The 16131-nt window shown below is 55.3% G+C and overlaps 3 protein-coding genes across 5 annotated transcripts; all 3 read left to right on the top strand.

Annotated features, from left to right (window-relative positions):
- The first annotated feature begins 436 nt into the window (after nucleotides 1-436).
- LOC133146846 (kunitz-type protease inhibitor 1-like) lies at nucleotides 437-3178 on the top strand. Its single transcript, XM_061270919.1, has 10 exons — nucleotides 437-983; nucleotides 1058-1218; nucleotides 1293-1434; nucleotides 1506-1676; nucleotides 1784-1825; nucleotides 1893-2021; nucleotides 2094-2144; nucleotides 2216-2386; nucleotides 2449-2529; nucleotides 2590-3178. Exons 1-10 carry the CDS (start codon nucleotides 452-454, stop codon nucleotides 2811-2813), a joined length of 1704 nt encoding a protein of 567 aa, XP_061126903.1. The 5' UTR covers nucleotides 437-451; the 3' UTR covers nucleotides 2814-3178.
- A 163-nt stretch (nucleotides 3179-3341) lies between these two features.
- Nucleotides 3342-9060, top strand: LOC133146836 (pleckstrin homology domain-containing family G member 3-like). 3 transcript variants are annotated; one of them, XM_061270902.1, is made up of 17 exons: nucleotides 3342-3479; nucleotides 3933-3966; nucleotides 4053-4188; nucleotides 4626-4773; nucleotides 4840-4940; nucleotides 5013-5082; nucleotides 5160-5206; nucleotides 5279-5429; nucleotides 5488-5619; nucleotides 5688-5870; nucleotides 5952-6044; nucleotides 6116-6202; nucleotides 6283-6310; nucleotides 6390-6499; nucleotides 6587-6685; nucleotides 6744-7932; nucleotides 8009-9060. In XM_061270902.1, exons 4-17 carry the CDS (start codon nucleotides 4687-4689, stop codon nucleotides 8731-8733), a joined length of 3102 nt encoding a protein of 1033 aa, XP_061126886.1. In that variant the 5' UTR covers nucleotides 3342-3479; nucleotides 3933-3966; nucleotides 4053-4188; nucleotides 4626-4686; the 3' UTR covers nucleotides 8734-9060. The 3 variants fall into 3 exon arrangements, with proteins under 3 accessions (XP_061126886.1, XP_061126884.1, XP_061126885.1); XM_061270900.1 differs by having other exon boundaries at nucleotides 4053-4773; XM_061270901.1 differs by having other exon boundaries at nucleotides 3349-3479; nucleotides 3832-3966; nucleotides 4053-4773.
- A 667-nt stretch (nucleotides 9061-9727) lies between these two features.
- On the top strand, nucleotides 9728-16086 carry cep170bb (centrosomal protein 170Bb). Its single transcript, XM_061270899.1, has 17 exons — nucleotides 9728-9957; nucleotides 10024-10113; nucleotides 10183-10263; nucleotides 10330-10386; nucleotides 10495-10594; nucleotides 10665-10796; nucleotides 10859-11326; nucleotides 11470-12341; nucleotides 12408-12575; nucleotides 12648-12732; nucleotides 12798-14390; nucleotides 14456-14675; nucleotides 14740-14998; nucleotides 15114-15193; nucleotides 15281-15374; nucleotides 15443-15494; nucleotides 15559-16086. Exons 1-17 carry the CDS (start codon nucleotides 9853-9855, stop codon nucleotides 15705-15707), a joined length of 4605 nt encoding a protein of 1534 aa, XP_061126883.1. The 5' UTR covers nucleotides 9728-9852; the 3' UTR covers nucleotides 15708-16086.
- Nucleotides 16087-16131: the final 45 nt, after the last annotated feature.

The raw sequence follows: 16131 nt of genomic DNA, 5'->3' as shown, positions 1-16131 counted from the left end.
ACCTATATCTTGACATGCAAGTTCAACCGACTCGGGAGTTTGTTTTGTGAGCAGTGGCGTACATAGTTTTGATATTTTTATTACCGTAATTTTTGGACTATAAGTCGCACTGGAGTATAAATCGCACCAGCCATAAAATGCCCCAAAAAGTGAGAAAAAAAACATATATATGTCTATAAGTCGCTCCTGAGTATAAGTCGCTCCCCCACCCAAACTATGAAAATAACCGCGACTTATAGTCAGAAAATTACGGTATGCTGGTTTCTAAAGATCTTTTTTACCATCCTTCCATTGCTTGGCGACCAGTCCCTTGTGTACATTGTTTGTCTATATGCATACAATGTTGGCGGGCGACCAGTCAAGCGGTCTCTGCTGAATCTCAGCCTAATGAGGGCTAACAAACTTGTTCCAACATGAAGGAAGGGATGGAACACCAGCTGACAGGTATACAATGGAAATGACTCACCTGTGTGACGTCAAAGAGAAGGGCGGGGCCAAAGGTGTGGTTTCTCTTCCTGTTTGCGAGCAGGTGCCAGAAACCGGAAAGGTAAAAGGCACGACGGTCGCCACTCGAATTTCGCATTTCAGACGGAAGTGGAACATGTCACCGTGGTTTCGCTTCCGCTTCTTCTTCCTCCTCTTTTTCTTCGCGGCGCGTCCTCACGGCGGCCATGCGGACTCGGGCTGCGCGGACACTTTCCGATCCGGCCATGAGGACTTTGTGGTTGACGTAGAGGACGCCGTGAAGGAGGGCGCGGTTCTCTTAGCCGTCGTGCACGCGCTCTCCATGCCTGAGTGTCGCGACGTCTGCTGCGCCCTCACGCGATGCAACTTCGCCCAAGCTGATGCCAACCTGACGTGCGCGCTCTTCGACTGCGCGCCCAGAAACAAGTTCGTGTGCCGCTTCGTCCCCCGGCGCGGGTACCGAAGCGTCATCAGGGACTTGGAGTTTCGGAAATACCTGCAAGGCCCACTGGAGACAAGTAGGTAGGGATGCTCGGATGCCACCACCGTCTGGTTTTGCTCACTTTGTCAGTTTTGCTCCAAAAATTCATAGATGAACCAGCGCCACCCATTGCCATCGCGGGTCAGGACGTCGTGGTGCAACCCGGCGCCACCGTCACGCTGGACGGCATCCAGAGTTTGGCCATCGGTGACACCCAGCTCAAACGCCACGTCTGGACGCTTCAGAACGGCGACCCTGGCGTCGTCATAGAGGTGACCTTGCGTGTGTGTGGGGTCATAGGGTGGCCGAGGATCCCGTAACGTCATCGTGTGCCATCCCGTCGCAGAAGACGGTGTTGCCCGAGCAGGTGCAAGTGTCCAACCTGAAAGCGGGTCTCTACAACTTCCGCCTCACCGTCACCGACTCCAACGAGCGCTCCCACCACGCCGACGTCCAAGTCCTCGTCCTGAGTCCCGAGTTGTCCACCAGTGAGTGCTCGCTGGGATTGTGAACTTTCACGACCTTTCTGGTGGTGACGTTGTCGCGTCTTGCGTTTGAGGTTACTGCTTGGCGAAGGTCAAAGTGGGGCCGTGTCGCGCCGCCTTTCCCCGTTGGCGTTACGACGCCGCCGAGCGCCGATGTCAGCAGTTCGTCTTTGGAGGATGTAAAGGGAACCTCAACAACTTTCTCTCCCAAGACGAGTGCGTCAAGGCCTGCGACGGAGTTAATGGTAACACACACATTTATACGCAGACGCTCACACACGCACCGCCAGGTAGTCTGGCACACAATCACACACACACACATCCAGTAAAGTGCTGTGCTTGATCCCCGCAGCGACGTCATCAGAGCTCCAGCGCATCGCTCCGCCGGCTGGTGGTCAGTGTCTCGATGCACCTCTCCACATCTCGTGGACGCCATGTTGAGTGTGTGCGTGTGTGTTCAGAGGTGTGCGGTTCTCCGTGTCTTCCCGACCAGCTGAGTTGCGGCGGCCTCTGTTGCCTGGACAGCAGCTTGGAGTGTGACGGGGTCGCACAATGCAGGAACTCCGCCGACGAGAAGCAATGCGGCAAAAGTAACGCACGCACGCACGCTCATCTAGATACATGCACGCACTGACCTGGGTGGTCCTGCTCTTCTTCTTTAGTCAACGAGACGTTCTCTCGTCTTCTGGAGATCGACATCAACCAGAGGAAAGGTGAGACCGATGCGTGTGCGTTTGTAAGTGTTAGCATGCAGCTAAAAAGAGCGACATGGCTCCGCCCCCAGCACGCTGCACAGAGCCCCCCCAAACGGGCCCGTGCCGCGCCAGCCTCACGCGCTGGTATTACGACCCGCTCAGCACCCGCTGCCAGCGCTTCACTTACGGCGGTTGCCATGGGAACGAAAACAACTTTGCCGAGGAGACTCAATGCGACGCATCGTGCCACGGCGTCACCGGTATGCTCGCCCGGGCGCGCACGCACGCACCCACACGATGCTGATATCACCTTCCTTCGTAGAGCACGACGTGTTTGCCAAAGGGATGTTTGAACGCTTTGAGGACCCGGACCCGGACGCGGAAAAGGAAGAAAGCGGCTCGGGTAAGTTGGACCATCTTGACCTCGAGACAGGATCAGGGTCTGACATGACTGCGGCGACAGGTTCCGTGGCGGTGGCGGTGATATTGACGGTGGCCATTTTGGCCTCGCTGGCCGTCCTGGGCTACTGCTTCCTGAAGAAGCGCAAGGAGCGCTCGGTTGCCCGCACCGAGGCCGTAGTCGCCCGACAGGTGCGGGCGTCGGAGCAGGACACGCTCGTGTATAACAGCACCACGGAACCTTTGGAACCCCCTCGACAAGAGCTGGCCAATACGGACAAAATTTGACATCCTGACATTCTTCGGTTGATGAGCTCACGGCGGGGGGAGGAGTCGGTCACCAGCCCAAAAAGGAAGGTCAAGCAACAAGTGAGTTTTGCCAGATTGGTCCGCTCAGCGTTGGGGGTGCGTCTCTCATTCCGTTGAGTATGTCCAGTGACAAGCTTCAGGATGTGTATGGCGAGCTGCTTTGCTCGACACGTTTTCAACCGTTGATGGATGCCAGTGGGACTGCTCAAGCCGTGCTTAAAGCAGTGACAAAATGTTTTAATTCAAATGTAATAAAATTAACACAAATAAATGCTGTTCGAAATATCTGGTGGCACAAGTGCAGTGAAGAGGATTCAAATAAAAACGTATGCTCTTAAGTTTCACACTATTGTTTGTTGTTATTCTTAAATCACAATAACTCACAATTTGTGAGGTCAAACCTGGTATTGTAAGGTTGTGTCGCCCTCTACTGGCGGGCGTGTTGAGTGCATTTTTAACAATCCTCAGAATTTGTGAAATGTGCGCATGCGCCCAGTGCATTTTTAACAATCCTCAGAATTTGTGAAATGTGCGCATGCGCCCGTGAACGGGCGGTGGCGCTTGAAGTCAGTCCTTCGACGTGACCAAATCTAAGCGGGGCGACTTTGACGATTTGGACTTTCTTCTTTTAGGACCTCCGTCAAGGTGAGTTCCAAAACCACACTTTTGTCTCTAATTGATTTAAAGCAACAATATGACAAAAGAAAATCGTCGGTGACTGCTGTCAGTCAACACGGAAGTCAGGAAGTGTTGGAACTCTTGTTGCTTTGTGTCAACAAAAGTTGAACAAAGGCTTCAAGCTGGAAGTTGTCACTCAAAAGTTTCCAAAAAGTGTGTGCGCACATTCAAGAAGAAGAAATAACTTTGAAACATGTCTAACTGTGAAGGTGCCCGTAGCTTGATTTCTAATGACGTCACCAAACTGGTTTCCTGAGTTGACTTGATGACGAGATAAAAGTCCCTATCTGCCACCGTCGCTGTTTCCATGGTAACACAGAACGTGACGCCTGTTAACATGGCAACCGCATTGGCCGGTGGGCGTGGCCAAAACATTTTTCGACGTTTTGCTCCAAATCACTGTGGTACCTGTGTGTGCAGGTGAAGCCATCTGCTGACACCCGCATGCTGCAAGGTGAGTTGTGTTGATGGTGAAGTTGTGTTGTGAACTGACCTGTGCTAATGTTGCTCTTGAACTTGTGTTACTATTGTGTGATAAAGGTTTCGGTGTTGTTGTGGGGCGGCGAAGGCGGCCACTGGCATTTGTGACAATGCACAATGGAAGCTAGTGTCACTCTTCCAGTCTCTGCTGATGACACTCTGATGCGCTGACACGGACTTGCGTGGATTCTTGAAGGTGAGTTATCGCTAAGTCCGGCAGGCGGCGTTTCGAGACTCGCCACCATTTAATTGGATCAGCGACAGGCTGCCGCTTAGTCTTGCGTAGCTTTCCGTCGGCCTCTCCGACCGCCCTGAAGGTAAGAAAAGCAAGAAATGTTGCCGTAGCGCTCCATTGTCCTTCGCTCTTGACGTGTTGCGTGTGTGACGTGTGTGTGTGCGTTTCCACGGCGTGCCGTTTATGCACGCGTCACGTCTGAAGATCGAAAGGTGCCGGTTGAAGCTTTCGGGCGCCAATGCTGGATGAAGTGGATTTTTATCGAGCATGTTTGGATTGATGCACTTCTGATGATTGGCTGTTTGCGGGAGCGAGAACATCTTGGATGGGACATGAGCAGACTCGGTCGCCATGGAAACCACTAAGTGGCTTACCTCACGCAAAGCTACTTTCTGCAGAGGACGCGCACAACAGCGCCCCTCAGTGGTGTGGAGGGGCGGTGGCAGCAATCAACGCGTCATGGCGCTGACATACCTGGACCGCGTGGTCTACGAGATCATCGAGACCGAGAGGACGTACGTGAGCGATCTGCGGATGATTGTGGAGGTGAGATTGGATTTTTGAAGGCCGTGAAGTTTGCGAGCAGTTCCCCACAACGTTCCGTCACACCAGGACTACCTGGCGCACATCATCGACCAGGCGGACCTGAGCATCCGCCCGGAGCAGGTGGGCTTCCTCTTCGGGAACATCGAGGACATTTACGAGTTCAACAGGTGAGGAACGAACAAATGTTGGCCGACTTGCAGCAGTTGACGCTTGATGACGCCTTTCTGGTTGCGTGTCAGCGAGCTGCTTCAGGATCTGGACCTGTGCCAGCGTGACGCCGTGGCGCTGGCCCGGTGCTTTGTGATGAAGGTGAGGCGGCACCGGCGCGTTTTTTTTCGCCTCCGTCGCCGAGGTGAATGACGAGCATGTGCTGGATCTGCTTTCAGAGCGACTCCTTCGACATCTACACTCAGTACTGCACCAACTACCCAAAGTAAGACCTGCGTCCGGGCCCACGTTCACCTTTGCCCCGGCCGGCTCTGACCCGTCCATCCGCTCGTTGCAGCTCGGTGGCGGCGCTGACCGACTGCATGCAGAACAAAAGTCTGGCCGTCTTCTTCTGCGACCGCCAGGCCGCCTTGAAGCGGCCGCTGCCTTTGGGTTCCTACCTGCTCAAACCCGTTCAGAGGATCCTCAAGTACCACCTGCTGCTTCAGGTGATGTCACGCACATGAACATGAACATGGGGACATGAAGCTCAAGATTTTTCTTCAGGAAATTGCCAAGCACTTTGACCCCGAAGAGGAAGGCTACGAGGTGGTGGAGGAGGCCATCATCACCATGACGGGCGTGGCCTGGTACATCAACGACATGAAGCGCAAACACGAGCACGCCGTCAGACTGCAGGTCAGGTTCCCACGGGGGGGGGGGGTTACTTTGTCCCGGCCGGCGTGACGCTCGTGCTTTTTTTGCAGGAGGTGCAGTCGCTTCTCCTGAACTGGAAAGGTCCGGACCTGACCACGTACGGCGAGCTGGTCCTGGAGGGAACCTTCAAGGTCTACCGGACCAAAACCGAGCGCACGCTCTTCCTGTTGGAGCGCCTGCTGCTCGTCACCAAACGGCGCGGCGAGCACTTTGTCTACAAGTTGCACATCTCGGTGAGACGCCGTCTGGCTCGCGAAGCCCCGCCCCTTGATTAGCCGCCATGGAAACGAGCCGCCTGCTTGTTGTCGCGTCAGTGCTCCACGTTGATGCTGATAGAGAGCACCAAAGACAGTTTGAGCTTCAGCGTGACTCACTACAAACAACCCAAGCAACCGCTCACCTTGCAGGTCAGCCGGCACCGTTAGCGGGTTCCATCGGGTCACATGACCCACCGACCACCTCTCGACCTCTTTTTTAGACCAAGTCTGTGGAGGAGAGGAAGATGTGGGCCCAGCATATCAAACGCATCATTCTGGAAAACCACCACGCCATCATCCCTCAGAAGGTCAGCGCCGCCTTCACGTTCAGCTTTGGCGCTTGCGAGTCGAGCGTAAGCAAAAGTTCTTCTCCCGTTGCGTGTGGCAGGCCAAAGACATCATCTTGAATGCCAGATGTGAGTTGAGATGGAACCAGGTTTGACTTCTACTAAAGTGTGCATATGGAGATAACGTGGTGGATGTCGCCCCCTGCAGATCCTCGCCGGTATCGTCCTGACAGGCTCAAGAAAGCTTTGTCCTGTGACTTTCCGCAACTGCCCTCAGCAGGTCAACACGCAAACACACAAGTGGGCGTGGTTTCCAAGGTAAGAAATTTGAATTGATGAGGAGACATGCTAGTGGAGAGCTTCTGGAGCTTTCTTTTATTTATTGAGTCATGTGACTTGTCAAAGGAGACCGAGAGAAGCGACGTTTCCTTCAATGATTCCAACGAGGAAAGCGGCCTGGGAGAAGACGAGGAGCCCGGAGGACCCGAAGCAGCTTCTCAGCGGGTCAGTTCAAGTCCACCCAAGTTAGTGAGGCAAAAAAAACCAAGTCATTCCTTTGCAGATGTCCACGGAACCTCTCGAGTCGCGTCCATTGTCCGAGCGAGAGGAGCTGAACCCCGCCCAACTCCTCCTACGTGCAAAAGGCTCGCCGTCCACCACTCCAGAGTCGCAATCCAAACCCGGAAGCAGCGGAGAATCCTCCGAAGACGAGGACGGCGAGAAAGAAGCGGACAGAAACGGCAGCATCCTTCCTCCGTCCGTTTTAGATAAAGCGGGCGCCATCGCTGAGCACTTCAGCAGCATTAAGCGAGGCGCCCCGCCCGCGGACGATGTCGGCTCCCCGGGGGCGTCGCCACGGTTACTCGTCACCAGGCGCCTCAGTTTCAACGGAAGACACGCCGGACGCTCTTCGCCGCTCAACAGCGTCTCCTCGGATCTGAGCGAAACCGACCGGATGCTCTTGTCTCCGCGAGGCGACGAGGAAAGAGGAAACCTGGGAAGGCGAGACTCCACCCTCTCCAACCGCGACCAAATTCTCATCGGGAAGATCAAGACTTACTACGAGAACGCCGAGAACCAGGACGCCGGCTTCAGCCTCCGGCGCAGGGAGAGTCTGACTTACATCCCGGCAGGCGTGGTCAAAACCTCCATCAGCCGCCTCAACAGCTTCCCCAACCGGACGGACCCTTTGCCCCCATCTGTGGAGACACGGTCACTCTCGCTAAAAGGTCACATGGTCTCCACCGACTCTTCTGATGGTCCAAAGGTCACTCAGAGAAAGGCAAATCCGACAGATTCCGGGGTCGTCGCCGACGAGTTCTCCAGGTCCGGACCGGACGGGCAACAGAACGCAGAGGATGAAGAGTTCCGACCTTCTAGCGAAATGGTCAAAGTCTGGCAGGTGATGGAGCAGCAGCTCGATGGGACTTCCGGCCATGCTCGATTTAAAGCGGAAGGAGCCAAACTGGATCCGGACGCCGTTTCTCAGGAGGCCACCATGACTTCACCCCTCAACAAAGCCAACAGCATGAGCCCCGCTAGAAGTCCGACCGTCCCTCCCGGCGTTCTCGGAGCTCAGCTTCCCCGAGGCGAGAATCTGCCGGACGACAAAGCGGACAGCAAGGTCCGCAATCTCGCTCGTCGGTACAGCCAGCGGATCAAAACGGTTAAACCGCCCGACAGACAGCGAAGTTGCGGAAATCTAATGGGCAAGACTTTGACGTGCGTGCTGGAGGAAGAACCGTGCAGCGGTAAGAATACAATGAAGAAATAGGTTTTAGCGTGTTAGCCTCATTGGTTGAATGTGTGCTCTTCATTGTTTGCCAGGTCCCAGTCCAAATCTGGAGCTGGTGCCAGCACGGAGTCCTGAGCCCAATCCAGCTAGGATTCGCTCCCACGGTCCCGCTGGCGCTCCGCAGGCCACCGAAGGCTTTCACTGGCCCGATGTGCGAGAACTTAGGTCAAAGTACTCGGACTGTAGTGGTTCCGCCACGGTGGGCCGGAGTTCCTCCATCCCGGAGCAGATGTTTGATGTCTTGTCAAGGTCGGGTTCCTTGACTGACGCCCCGCCTCGTCGGTCCTACCCCACCTGGACCACTGGCCACCTTAGACACCGCAACGCCATCCACAGAGCTCGTTCCCGGGTCCCTTGGATGACTGGAGACCTTGCACGCGAAACCCAAGAGCAGCTGGCAGCTAACGGCGTCAGTGATCCCGTCACGGCCCCGACACCACAAGAAAAGCTAACCCGGAAGCCGCAGCTTTCACCGGAACCAGAAGCGGGTGAGACAATCGACGACGACGCTTACGTGGAGATCCGATCGCCGACGAGTCGGGAGAAAATCTCCATTCTGGCCGTCATGGACCGCTGCCGGGCCTACCAGGAGTCGGACGAGTACAAACAGAGAAGCCAACCTGCCAAGTCTCAAGACAGCTTCAAGACCACCGGAGAGCATTTCCAAACGGCCGGAGACCACCTCAAAACTCCGCCGTCCGGACAACAGAACTTTGTGAAAAATCTCAGGGAAAAGTTCCAGAAGCTCAACTCCTAAATCCACTCCAGCAGAAAATTCTGATGGAATATTCAACGCCATATCCGACTCGTGTACTAGATTGTCCATGTCCTCGTATACTCTTAGTCTTCTCTAGGTAGATGTAGATGTACTGTGAACGAAGGCCAACAGAGCCCTGTTTCCATGGAAACAGCAAATACACTAATGCCATTTAAGAACTTTTATTTTCTTATGCAAATGTCTACACTGATAAATTCACCACTTTAGATTAGTTTTTGAGTGATATTTAAAGGCTATAACGTCGTCATGGCTATTTTTGGTCAACTTTTGACAAATAAAATCTTAGGCGCAAATGACGCCATTCAACCTCCGGCCCCGCTTGTCTGTCAAAATAAAGGTCACGTGAGCGTTTTTGTTAGCATGTCGGAGCTAAAAAGCTCAAGGTGCACGCGCGCAGGTTAAAGATGCGCCGGAAATCAGCAAGCCTTCACAATAAAACGTTTTTGCATCGGTGCAATTTATGACGCGTAAAAGCCGAAAGTACACATTGATTTCACGCGGGAAATATTCGTTTAGGCTTGATTGACGTTATCTCCGACGCATACGTCCGTTGAACCCAAACAAAAAGACGCGATTCGTTTTATTGTGAAGGCCACTGGCTGTTTGTTCCTGCGTGTCGCTTCCACATTGCGTCTTGACACAGCGGGACCGACTGGTGGCGTCTGCTTCTGCTTCTGCTTCTGCTGCGTCTGCCAATATTGTGCGATAGGAGGCGCGACAGATGCCACGGCGGCGTCATCATCATCACCGTCCTCCTCTTCATCAGCAGCACCTTCCATACCTAAACACTCGCGGTTTCGTCCCGGAAGAGGAGACGAAGGTCTTCTTTGCTGAGCATCCTGTCAATCCGAGGTGAGTGCGGCTGGGCCGGGGCGGGGCGGGGCGTGGAGGAGGGGGGGGGGACGGCACGGGAGGGGCCCTGGCTGCCTGTCAGCTGTCTTTCTGCTCGACTCGGATCAGCTTATCACTTTGACGACTACCGCGCCATGCAGGTTGTCTCTTGAAGCACACATGCGTCCTGTGGGTGTGGCAATGTGGAGCTGATGTTGCCGCTGCCGCTGCCGCCGTTCCCTTCCAGAATGTGTCGCGCCTGACAAAATGAGCGTGACTTCGTGGTTCCTGGTGAGCAGCTCCGGCACACGTCACCGCCTCCCCAAGGAGATGATTTTCGTGGGCCGGGAGGACTGCGAGCTCATGCTGCAGGTGAGTCGGCCATTCCTGATTGTGAGGATGATGAGGATGATGATGATGATGTCGGTTTTCCTGTAGTCTCGCAGCGTGGACAAGCAGCACGCCGTTATCAACTACAACAGCACTACGGACCAACACCTGGTCAAGGACTTGGGCAGCTTGAACGGGGTGAGTAGGTCTCTCTGGATCTTAGACCACCATCACAGCTGACTTTTGATTCGGGTGGGTTTCTCTCAGACCTTCGTCAACGACCTGAGGATTCCCGACCAGACATACATGACCTTGAAAGTGTCCGACATCCTACGCTTTGGATATGATATCCTTCCCGTGATATTTGTCCAAAGCAATATTAGGGCTCTTGTCTTCCTTAACCTGCTTGCACATTCTCACGTCTACGTTCTGGAGAAAAGTCAACACAGAGTCCCTGAAGAGGCTCTGAAGGTCAGTACGGCAGAGGTGCAGCTTTTGTTTACTAATGTGGAAAGGAAATTGGAAGATTTAGATCAGCTGAAAGGCGTTACTGAGTATGAGCGCCCTCTGTCGTTGCAGCATGAGAAGTACACCAGCCAACTGCAGATCAGCCTGAAGGCGTCTCAGGGCAAGAAGGCGGAGTTAGAGAAGAACCCCAGTAACAAGAATTTAACACAAGGTAACATTTGTTACGCAATAGGCTGATGGACGTGGTTGTCATATCGGCGTTTGGGCTCGCTCGCTCGCAGAGGTTCCGGCTCCACAGCCCACGCCGCTGTACGGGCAGCCGTCTTGGTGGGGAGAGGAGGATTGCGGGAGTCGGGCGGATGGCAGATATGAACCTCAGAAGGAAGACCCTCACAGGGACCACCCTCGTCCAGGTAATAAAAAAAGAATGAATTTGACGACACCAGTTCGGTCCCTCTTCCACTTTTTCGCTCAGAAGCGGCAAGAGAAGTTCTGCCCGTGGATTTGGATTTCCCCGGGTGCCTTTCCAGTCCTCAAAAGAAGAGCGTATTCCCGCCGTACCAGCGCGAGTCCAGCTACTTTGAAATTCCCACCAAGGACTTGCAGCTCGCCAAGGCCGTCGAGGCGGAGCTACAAGAGATCCCCACCAAGGACACGCCCCCCGCCGAGACCCCTCCCGCCGTCCAGAGCCACGCCTCCTTCACCATCGAGTTTGACGATTGCACGCCGGGCAAGATCAAAATCAAAGACCACGTGACCAAGTTCTCCTCCCGCCACAAAAAGACTCCACCCCCTGCCAAGGCGGCGGACGTGATGTCATCGCAAAGCAAAGTGGCCGATTGGCTGGTTCACAGCGACGTCAGCATGATGAGGAAGCGACCCACCTGCGATGACGTTTACAGCACCAAGAGCGACCTCGCCATTAACATCAAGTCGCTGAAAGGTGACCGGGACACGCCCACACGCAAAAGCCAATCAGCACGCTGAAAGTCACACAATGATTTGGATAGACGTACATTAGCATTAGCTTAGCATTGTTCTGCTTGCTTGAGCACATCAGTGGTCAACGGTACTTCCCGTTTGCAGGTCATCACCATGACGACGGAACTCAGAGCGACTCTGAGGACCCGGGGACCAAAGGACGGAGGAGTAAATCCCAGCACTGCGAAACCTGGGTTCACCCCGACGCCACCGCCCCGGCTACCCCCGTCGCACCGGAGAGCCCCCCTCGGCCCAGATCCCCCGTCACGGACCCATCCAAGCAGGGCGCCCCCGAGCGCCTGATCCAGCAGGCCTTTGTCATCGAGTTCTTTGACGACAACCCTCGCAAGAAGCGTTCGCAGTCCTTCACTCACAACCCCGCCCACGCTGACTCCTACTCCGCCCTCAAGACCAAACTGGAGCGGCGCAAAGGCGGCGAGCGTCCAGCCTCCGTTCACGGCAACGTGGTCCCGACCCAGCAGGTCACGGTGCCGCTCAGAGGTCCCGGTGGCCACGCGCTACCGCAGAGATCCAGCTCGCTCAAGCGGGAACAAGCAGACGCGGAAACCTCTCGCTCCACTTCGGCCATCTTTGTTCGTCCTTTCGGCAGCGTGGGAAAGAAGTCCAAACTGGCTCAAGACTTTGCTCAGGAGTTTGCCGCGGAGTTCCTGAAGGATTCTCGTCCGGACTCGATCCCAACCAAAGAGCAAATCCCGCCTCCGCCCATGTCAGCGCCACCGGTGATGGTGGCGCCTCCTCCGTCGCTGGAACCTTCAGCCTCGTCCATGACGGCTCCGCCTCCTTCCCATCCTCCGCCGCTGCCGCCGCCCCTGAGTTTTCCCGGAGGAGACCCCAAAGGATGCCAAAGGCTGCTGAGGAACGAGGAGGAAGACAGCGTGAGCGAGGCCGGCACCTACACCATCGACACCGACGCTCACGACCAGGAAGTGGAAGACGCTCGCAACATGATCGACCAGGTGACCTCATCTTTTCTCCTGACTCGCCGTGACATCTTCTTCACAACCTGTCAACATCTCCGGCAGGTATTCGGGGTCCTGGACTCTCCGGAGTACGCTGGGCTGAGCCCGGGAACGCCGAGGCCCGTCATAGACGAATGCCAGGATGAGCATGCTAACGTCGCTAGCTGTTGCATGATGTTGCATGACTTTGGTCTGGTTGCTCGCAGTTCCTCCGCAGCAGGCTCCTTACAGGTAAACACCAGCATGCCATCAACCTGTAGATGTTTCCCAGATGACACGAAAACGTTCCACTCCTCCCGTTAGACTCCAGAAGGACCAAAGTGGGTTTCCCGTTGGGCCAGCCTAGCAGACAGCTGCGCCGCGCCTGGTTCCACACCACCTCAAGAAGGTGCTTTTTCATTTTTGTTTGCACATTCCTTCACTGGCTGACGTTCATGTTTGACATCTTTCTAGACTCGCAGGTGACACTCCAGCTTAGCGAAGGTCGCGGCCACGAGCACTCCGAGTCGGAGTCCAGCCACAGCTCCAGGACCAGAAGGCTTCTGCCTCAGGTTCCCCCGGAAAAAGCGGACGGTGCCCTACCCAGTCTCCTCGTACGTCACGAAGACCAAGACGGCGCCGACAGAGCTCCTCGTTCTCCTCGACAGCAACAGGACTCCACTCAGTGGCTGTCAGTTGGGGAGGGAGTGGACCAAGACAGTCTGAGTGATGTCAGCCAGTTGGAGGACGGACCTATTTCCAAACAAGGAAAGGGCCATCAAGCTCCTTTGAAATCTTCCGCTCCTTGCAGGGGTTCCCAGAAATCCTCCACCAAATCCACCATCTTCTACATCGGCTCGGAAGAAAATTCGAGCAAGCCTGAAGCAGCTCGATTCTCAGCCCAGTTTCAGAAGAGCCCAGACACCAAAACTCCCCCGACCACCGTCTTGATCCGACACCTGGGCAGCCACGAGCCGCGGCGGGGAACCATCAAACCAAACAGCTCGGCACCAAACCTCCAAACGCAGAACAAAGATTGCGTCCCGACAAAAGACAACTCGTCCCTCGTTCGGCAAGAAAGTTTCACCAAAGCCGGGCCCAGTGAAAATGTCCAAGTCAAGAAGCTTCCTCACATCGCCAGTCACCCGTCCATCAGAGACTTGGAGGAGAGGACGGAGAAGCTTCTGGACGGGGAGTCCTTCCTCCTGGACGCCGCCAAGTTCCCGTCATCCGGTTCAGGACAGAGCTCCAAGAAAGGCGGCTCGTCCAGCCACGTGGACGATTCCTTTTCCGGAGAGTCCGACGTGGACACGGCGAGCACCGTGAGCCAGGTGAGCAGCAAGAACTTATCGGTCACTTCCGCTTCTAAAAAACGTCCCAACGCGAGTCTCCAAAAGGACAAGACGTCCTCCGTTCAGCAGAAGGGACGCCAGCTCTCGGCTCGCGAGCGACTTTCCGAGAAACGCCGACACCAGGCCGGCGTTCCTGCGCCTGCAAACAAGGCGGAGGCCACCAAGCGCTTTCAGATGCGCCGCAGCGCCGGCACTCGCGGCTCATTGGATCTCGCCTCTGAGGCCCAGCAGGCGTCCGGAACCGCATTTTCTGATCAAGAAACCAGCCGCGGTAAAAAGATGGTCCCGGACAACGCTAAGACACCAAACGTTCAAGTTCTGACTCGCTCAAACAGCTTGTCCGCACCGCGTCCCACGCGGGCGTCCATGTTGCGTCGAGCCCGCCTGGGAGAAACTTCGGATAACGAAGGCGCCGAAACCGACCGGGCCTCCCAAACCTCTGACCACGGCGCGAAAGCCGTGCCAGAAACGAAGAAACTATCCAGGCTGGACATCTTGGCACTGCCCAGGAAAAGGACGGGTTCTTTCACGACGCCCAGCGATACCGAGACCCCGTCCTCGGCCGGACGCTCCGCTTTCTCCAACCGTAACGTCGATCCGGTCCTCGTCGCCAGGAAGTCCTCGCAGGGCGATGCCCGACAAACGGCCAGCAGAGCTCCGGGGAAGAATACGCTGAGCCGCACCCGCTCCAGTGGAGCCAAGTACCCCAACAGCGGTGAGTGACGCATCGGACTTGGAAAACCGGAATTTTCCGGTTTTGACTTTTGTCATCATTCGCAGGTGTCCATCCCAAGCACAAAAACTCCGACTTTTCTTCTTCATCGGACGAAGACTACAAAACTAGCGCTAACGCTACCAAAGCTAAACGCGCCGCGCAACCTCCTCGGAGCAACAGGACGCCCGCCAGCCGCTCCAAGTCCGTCTCCCTGGAGACGGAGGAGGATGAGGACCGGAGCGACCCGTACCAGAACTGGTCCACGCACAGCGCCGAAATTGCCAAGTAAGCCGACGTGTACGATACGCCGATCGCTACTTCTTTAAATTCTCGCTTGTTTTTTCTGCAGGCTCAGTCACGACTTGGCCAAAGACTTGGCCATCTTGGCCCGAGAAATCCACGACGTCGCCGGAGACGGTGACTGCCCCGCCGCCGCCGCCGCCGCCACCGCCGTCTCCACCGTTCCCGGCGACGTGCTCGACACGTCAGCCTCGGCCGAGGAGGTGGGCGCAAAACCACACCAACCGCCGAGCGATGATTTGGTCCGGAACCTTGCCGGCTCCCGACTGGATGCAAACATGAATCGAGCCCAGTGGGACTGTGGCGAGGTCGCTCTTTACTTCCTCTCAGGCCACGCCTACCTTGCTTCTAAACATTCACTGATTGGTTGATTGATCGATCAAGTGTTTGATTGATTGATTAATGGATCGATTGCCGTTGCAGGACACGCAGCAGCTGAGTCCGCTGCGGGATCTGTCGCACGCCATCAGGGACAACACGGATCAGCTGGCCGCCAAGCTCAAGTGAGCCACGTCTTCCTTCCTTCCTTCCGCCGCTCTTCCCTTCTGAGCAGACATTTTGACAAGCGGGCTGCTGGTGTTTGCGTTCAGGCTGATGTTCCACAACAAAGAGGACGTGTGGGAGGAGATTGACAAGAAGATCAAGGCGGACGGAGAACCTCCGGGTCTGGAGACGTCCAATCAGGTGGCGTTGGTACTCAAACGAATGATTTTCTGAGTACGGCGCTAATATTAGCGTCTGATGTGTGGCAGGAGATCTCGACTATCGTCACGGAACTCAGAAGAGTCCAAAGGCAGCTGGAAGGTAAGTAAAGCAAATGACATTTCTCCAGTAGCATTGTAGTGATTGCTCGTTAATGCGTCCGCAGTCATCAACTGGGTCGTGGATCCACCCGGGAGTCTTCAGCCCGCCGAACCAAATCCTCGGCCCGCCTCCAAGGAAAAGAAAGGCCGCGGCGGCAGCGGCGACAGCAAACAAAACGGCATGGCTCCGAAAACGCGGCGTCACGTGCTGTGAAAAGGCCGTGTTCCTAATATTGCGCACAATCCCCTTCATCCAAAAGTAGCAAGAGGAATGTTCTGGCAACGGGGTCCTCCGCGCCCCCTTGTGTCTTTGTGTGGAAGTACGCCGATTGTATCTGTGGCGGTGAGCCATCGTTTATTTGAAGTGACAAAAAAACGCTTTCGTTTACCAAAAAAAAAAAAAAAAAACGCTTTCTCATTTGGTGTCAATGTCGTCGCTACGGCGACATCCACGCTTTGTTAGCGGGGACTTGGCATCCATCCGGGCCACGCCCCCTAGTTGCCCATGGCTACGCTCACGTGATGTGCCGCTTGAATGCTGTGACGTCAGAATGAAATTAAAAGAATGTTCTTCAATGTCATTTATTAGAATTAAAAAGGAGAAAAAATTCACGTGTGCCACGTCTTCTTGAAAAATG

The sequence above is a fragment of the Syngnathus typhle genome, linkage group LG22, assembly GCF_033458585.1.
Source record: "Syngnathus typhle isolate RoL2023-S1 ecotype Sweden linkage group LG22, RoL_Styp_1.0, whole genome shotgun sequence".
Taxonomy (NCBI): domain Eukaryota; kingdom Metazoa; phylum Chordata; class Actinopteri; order Syngnathiformes; family Syngnathidae; genus Syngnathus; species Syngnathus typhle.
Note: the sequence above shows the minus strand (reverse complement) of the source record. Positions and strands in the feature narration are given on the sequence as shown.

Coding starts and splice junctions, on each gene's coding strand:
- LOC133146846 (XM_061270919.1), top strand. CDS start 452: ATGGAAATGACTCACCTGTGTGACGTCAAAGAGAAGGGCGGGGCCAAA. Junction 984..1,057: donor GCAAGGCCCACTGGAGACAA/GTAGGTAGGGAT, acceptor AAAAATTCATAG/ATGAACCAGCGCCACCCATT. Junction 2,387..2,448: donor ATCGTGCCACGGCGTCACCG/GTATGCTCGCCC, acceptor CTTCCTTCGTAG/AGCACGACGTGTTTGCCAAA.
- cep170bb (XM_061270899.1), top strand. CDS start 9,853: ATGAGCGTGACTTCGTGGTTCCTGGTGAGCAGCTCCGGCACACGTCAC. Junction 10,264..10,329: donor TCCTACGCTTTGGATATGAT/ATCCTTCCCGTG, acceptor CTGCTTGCACAT/TCTCACGTCTACGTTCTGGA. Junction 14,999..15,113: donor CCCAGTGGGACTGTGGCGAG/GTCGCTCTTTAC, acceptor TTGCCGTTGCAG/GACACGCAGCAGCTGAGTCC.
- LOC133146836 (XM_061270900.1), top strand. CDS start 4,579: ATGGAAACCACTAAGTGGCTTACCTCACGCAAAGCTACTTTCTGCAGA. Junction 5,083..5,159: donor CCCGGTGCTTTGTGATGAAG/GTGAGGCGGCAC, acceptor ATCTGCTTTCAG/AGCGACTCCTTCGACATCTA. Junction 5,207..5,278: donor TACTGCACCAACTACCCAAA/GTAAGACCTGCG, acceptor CGCTCGTTGCAG/CTCGGTGGCGGCGCTGACCG.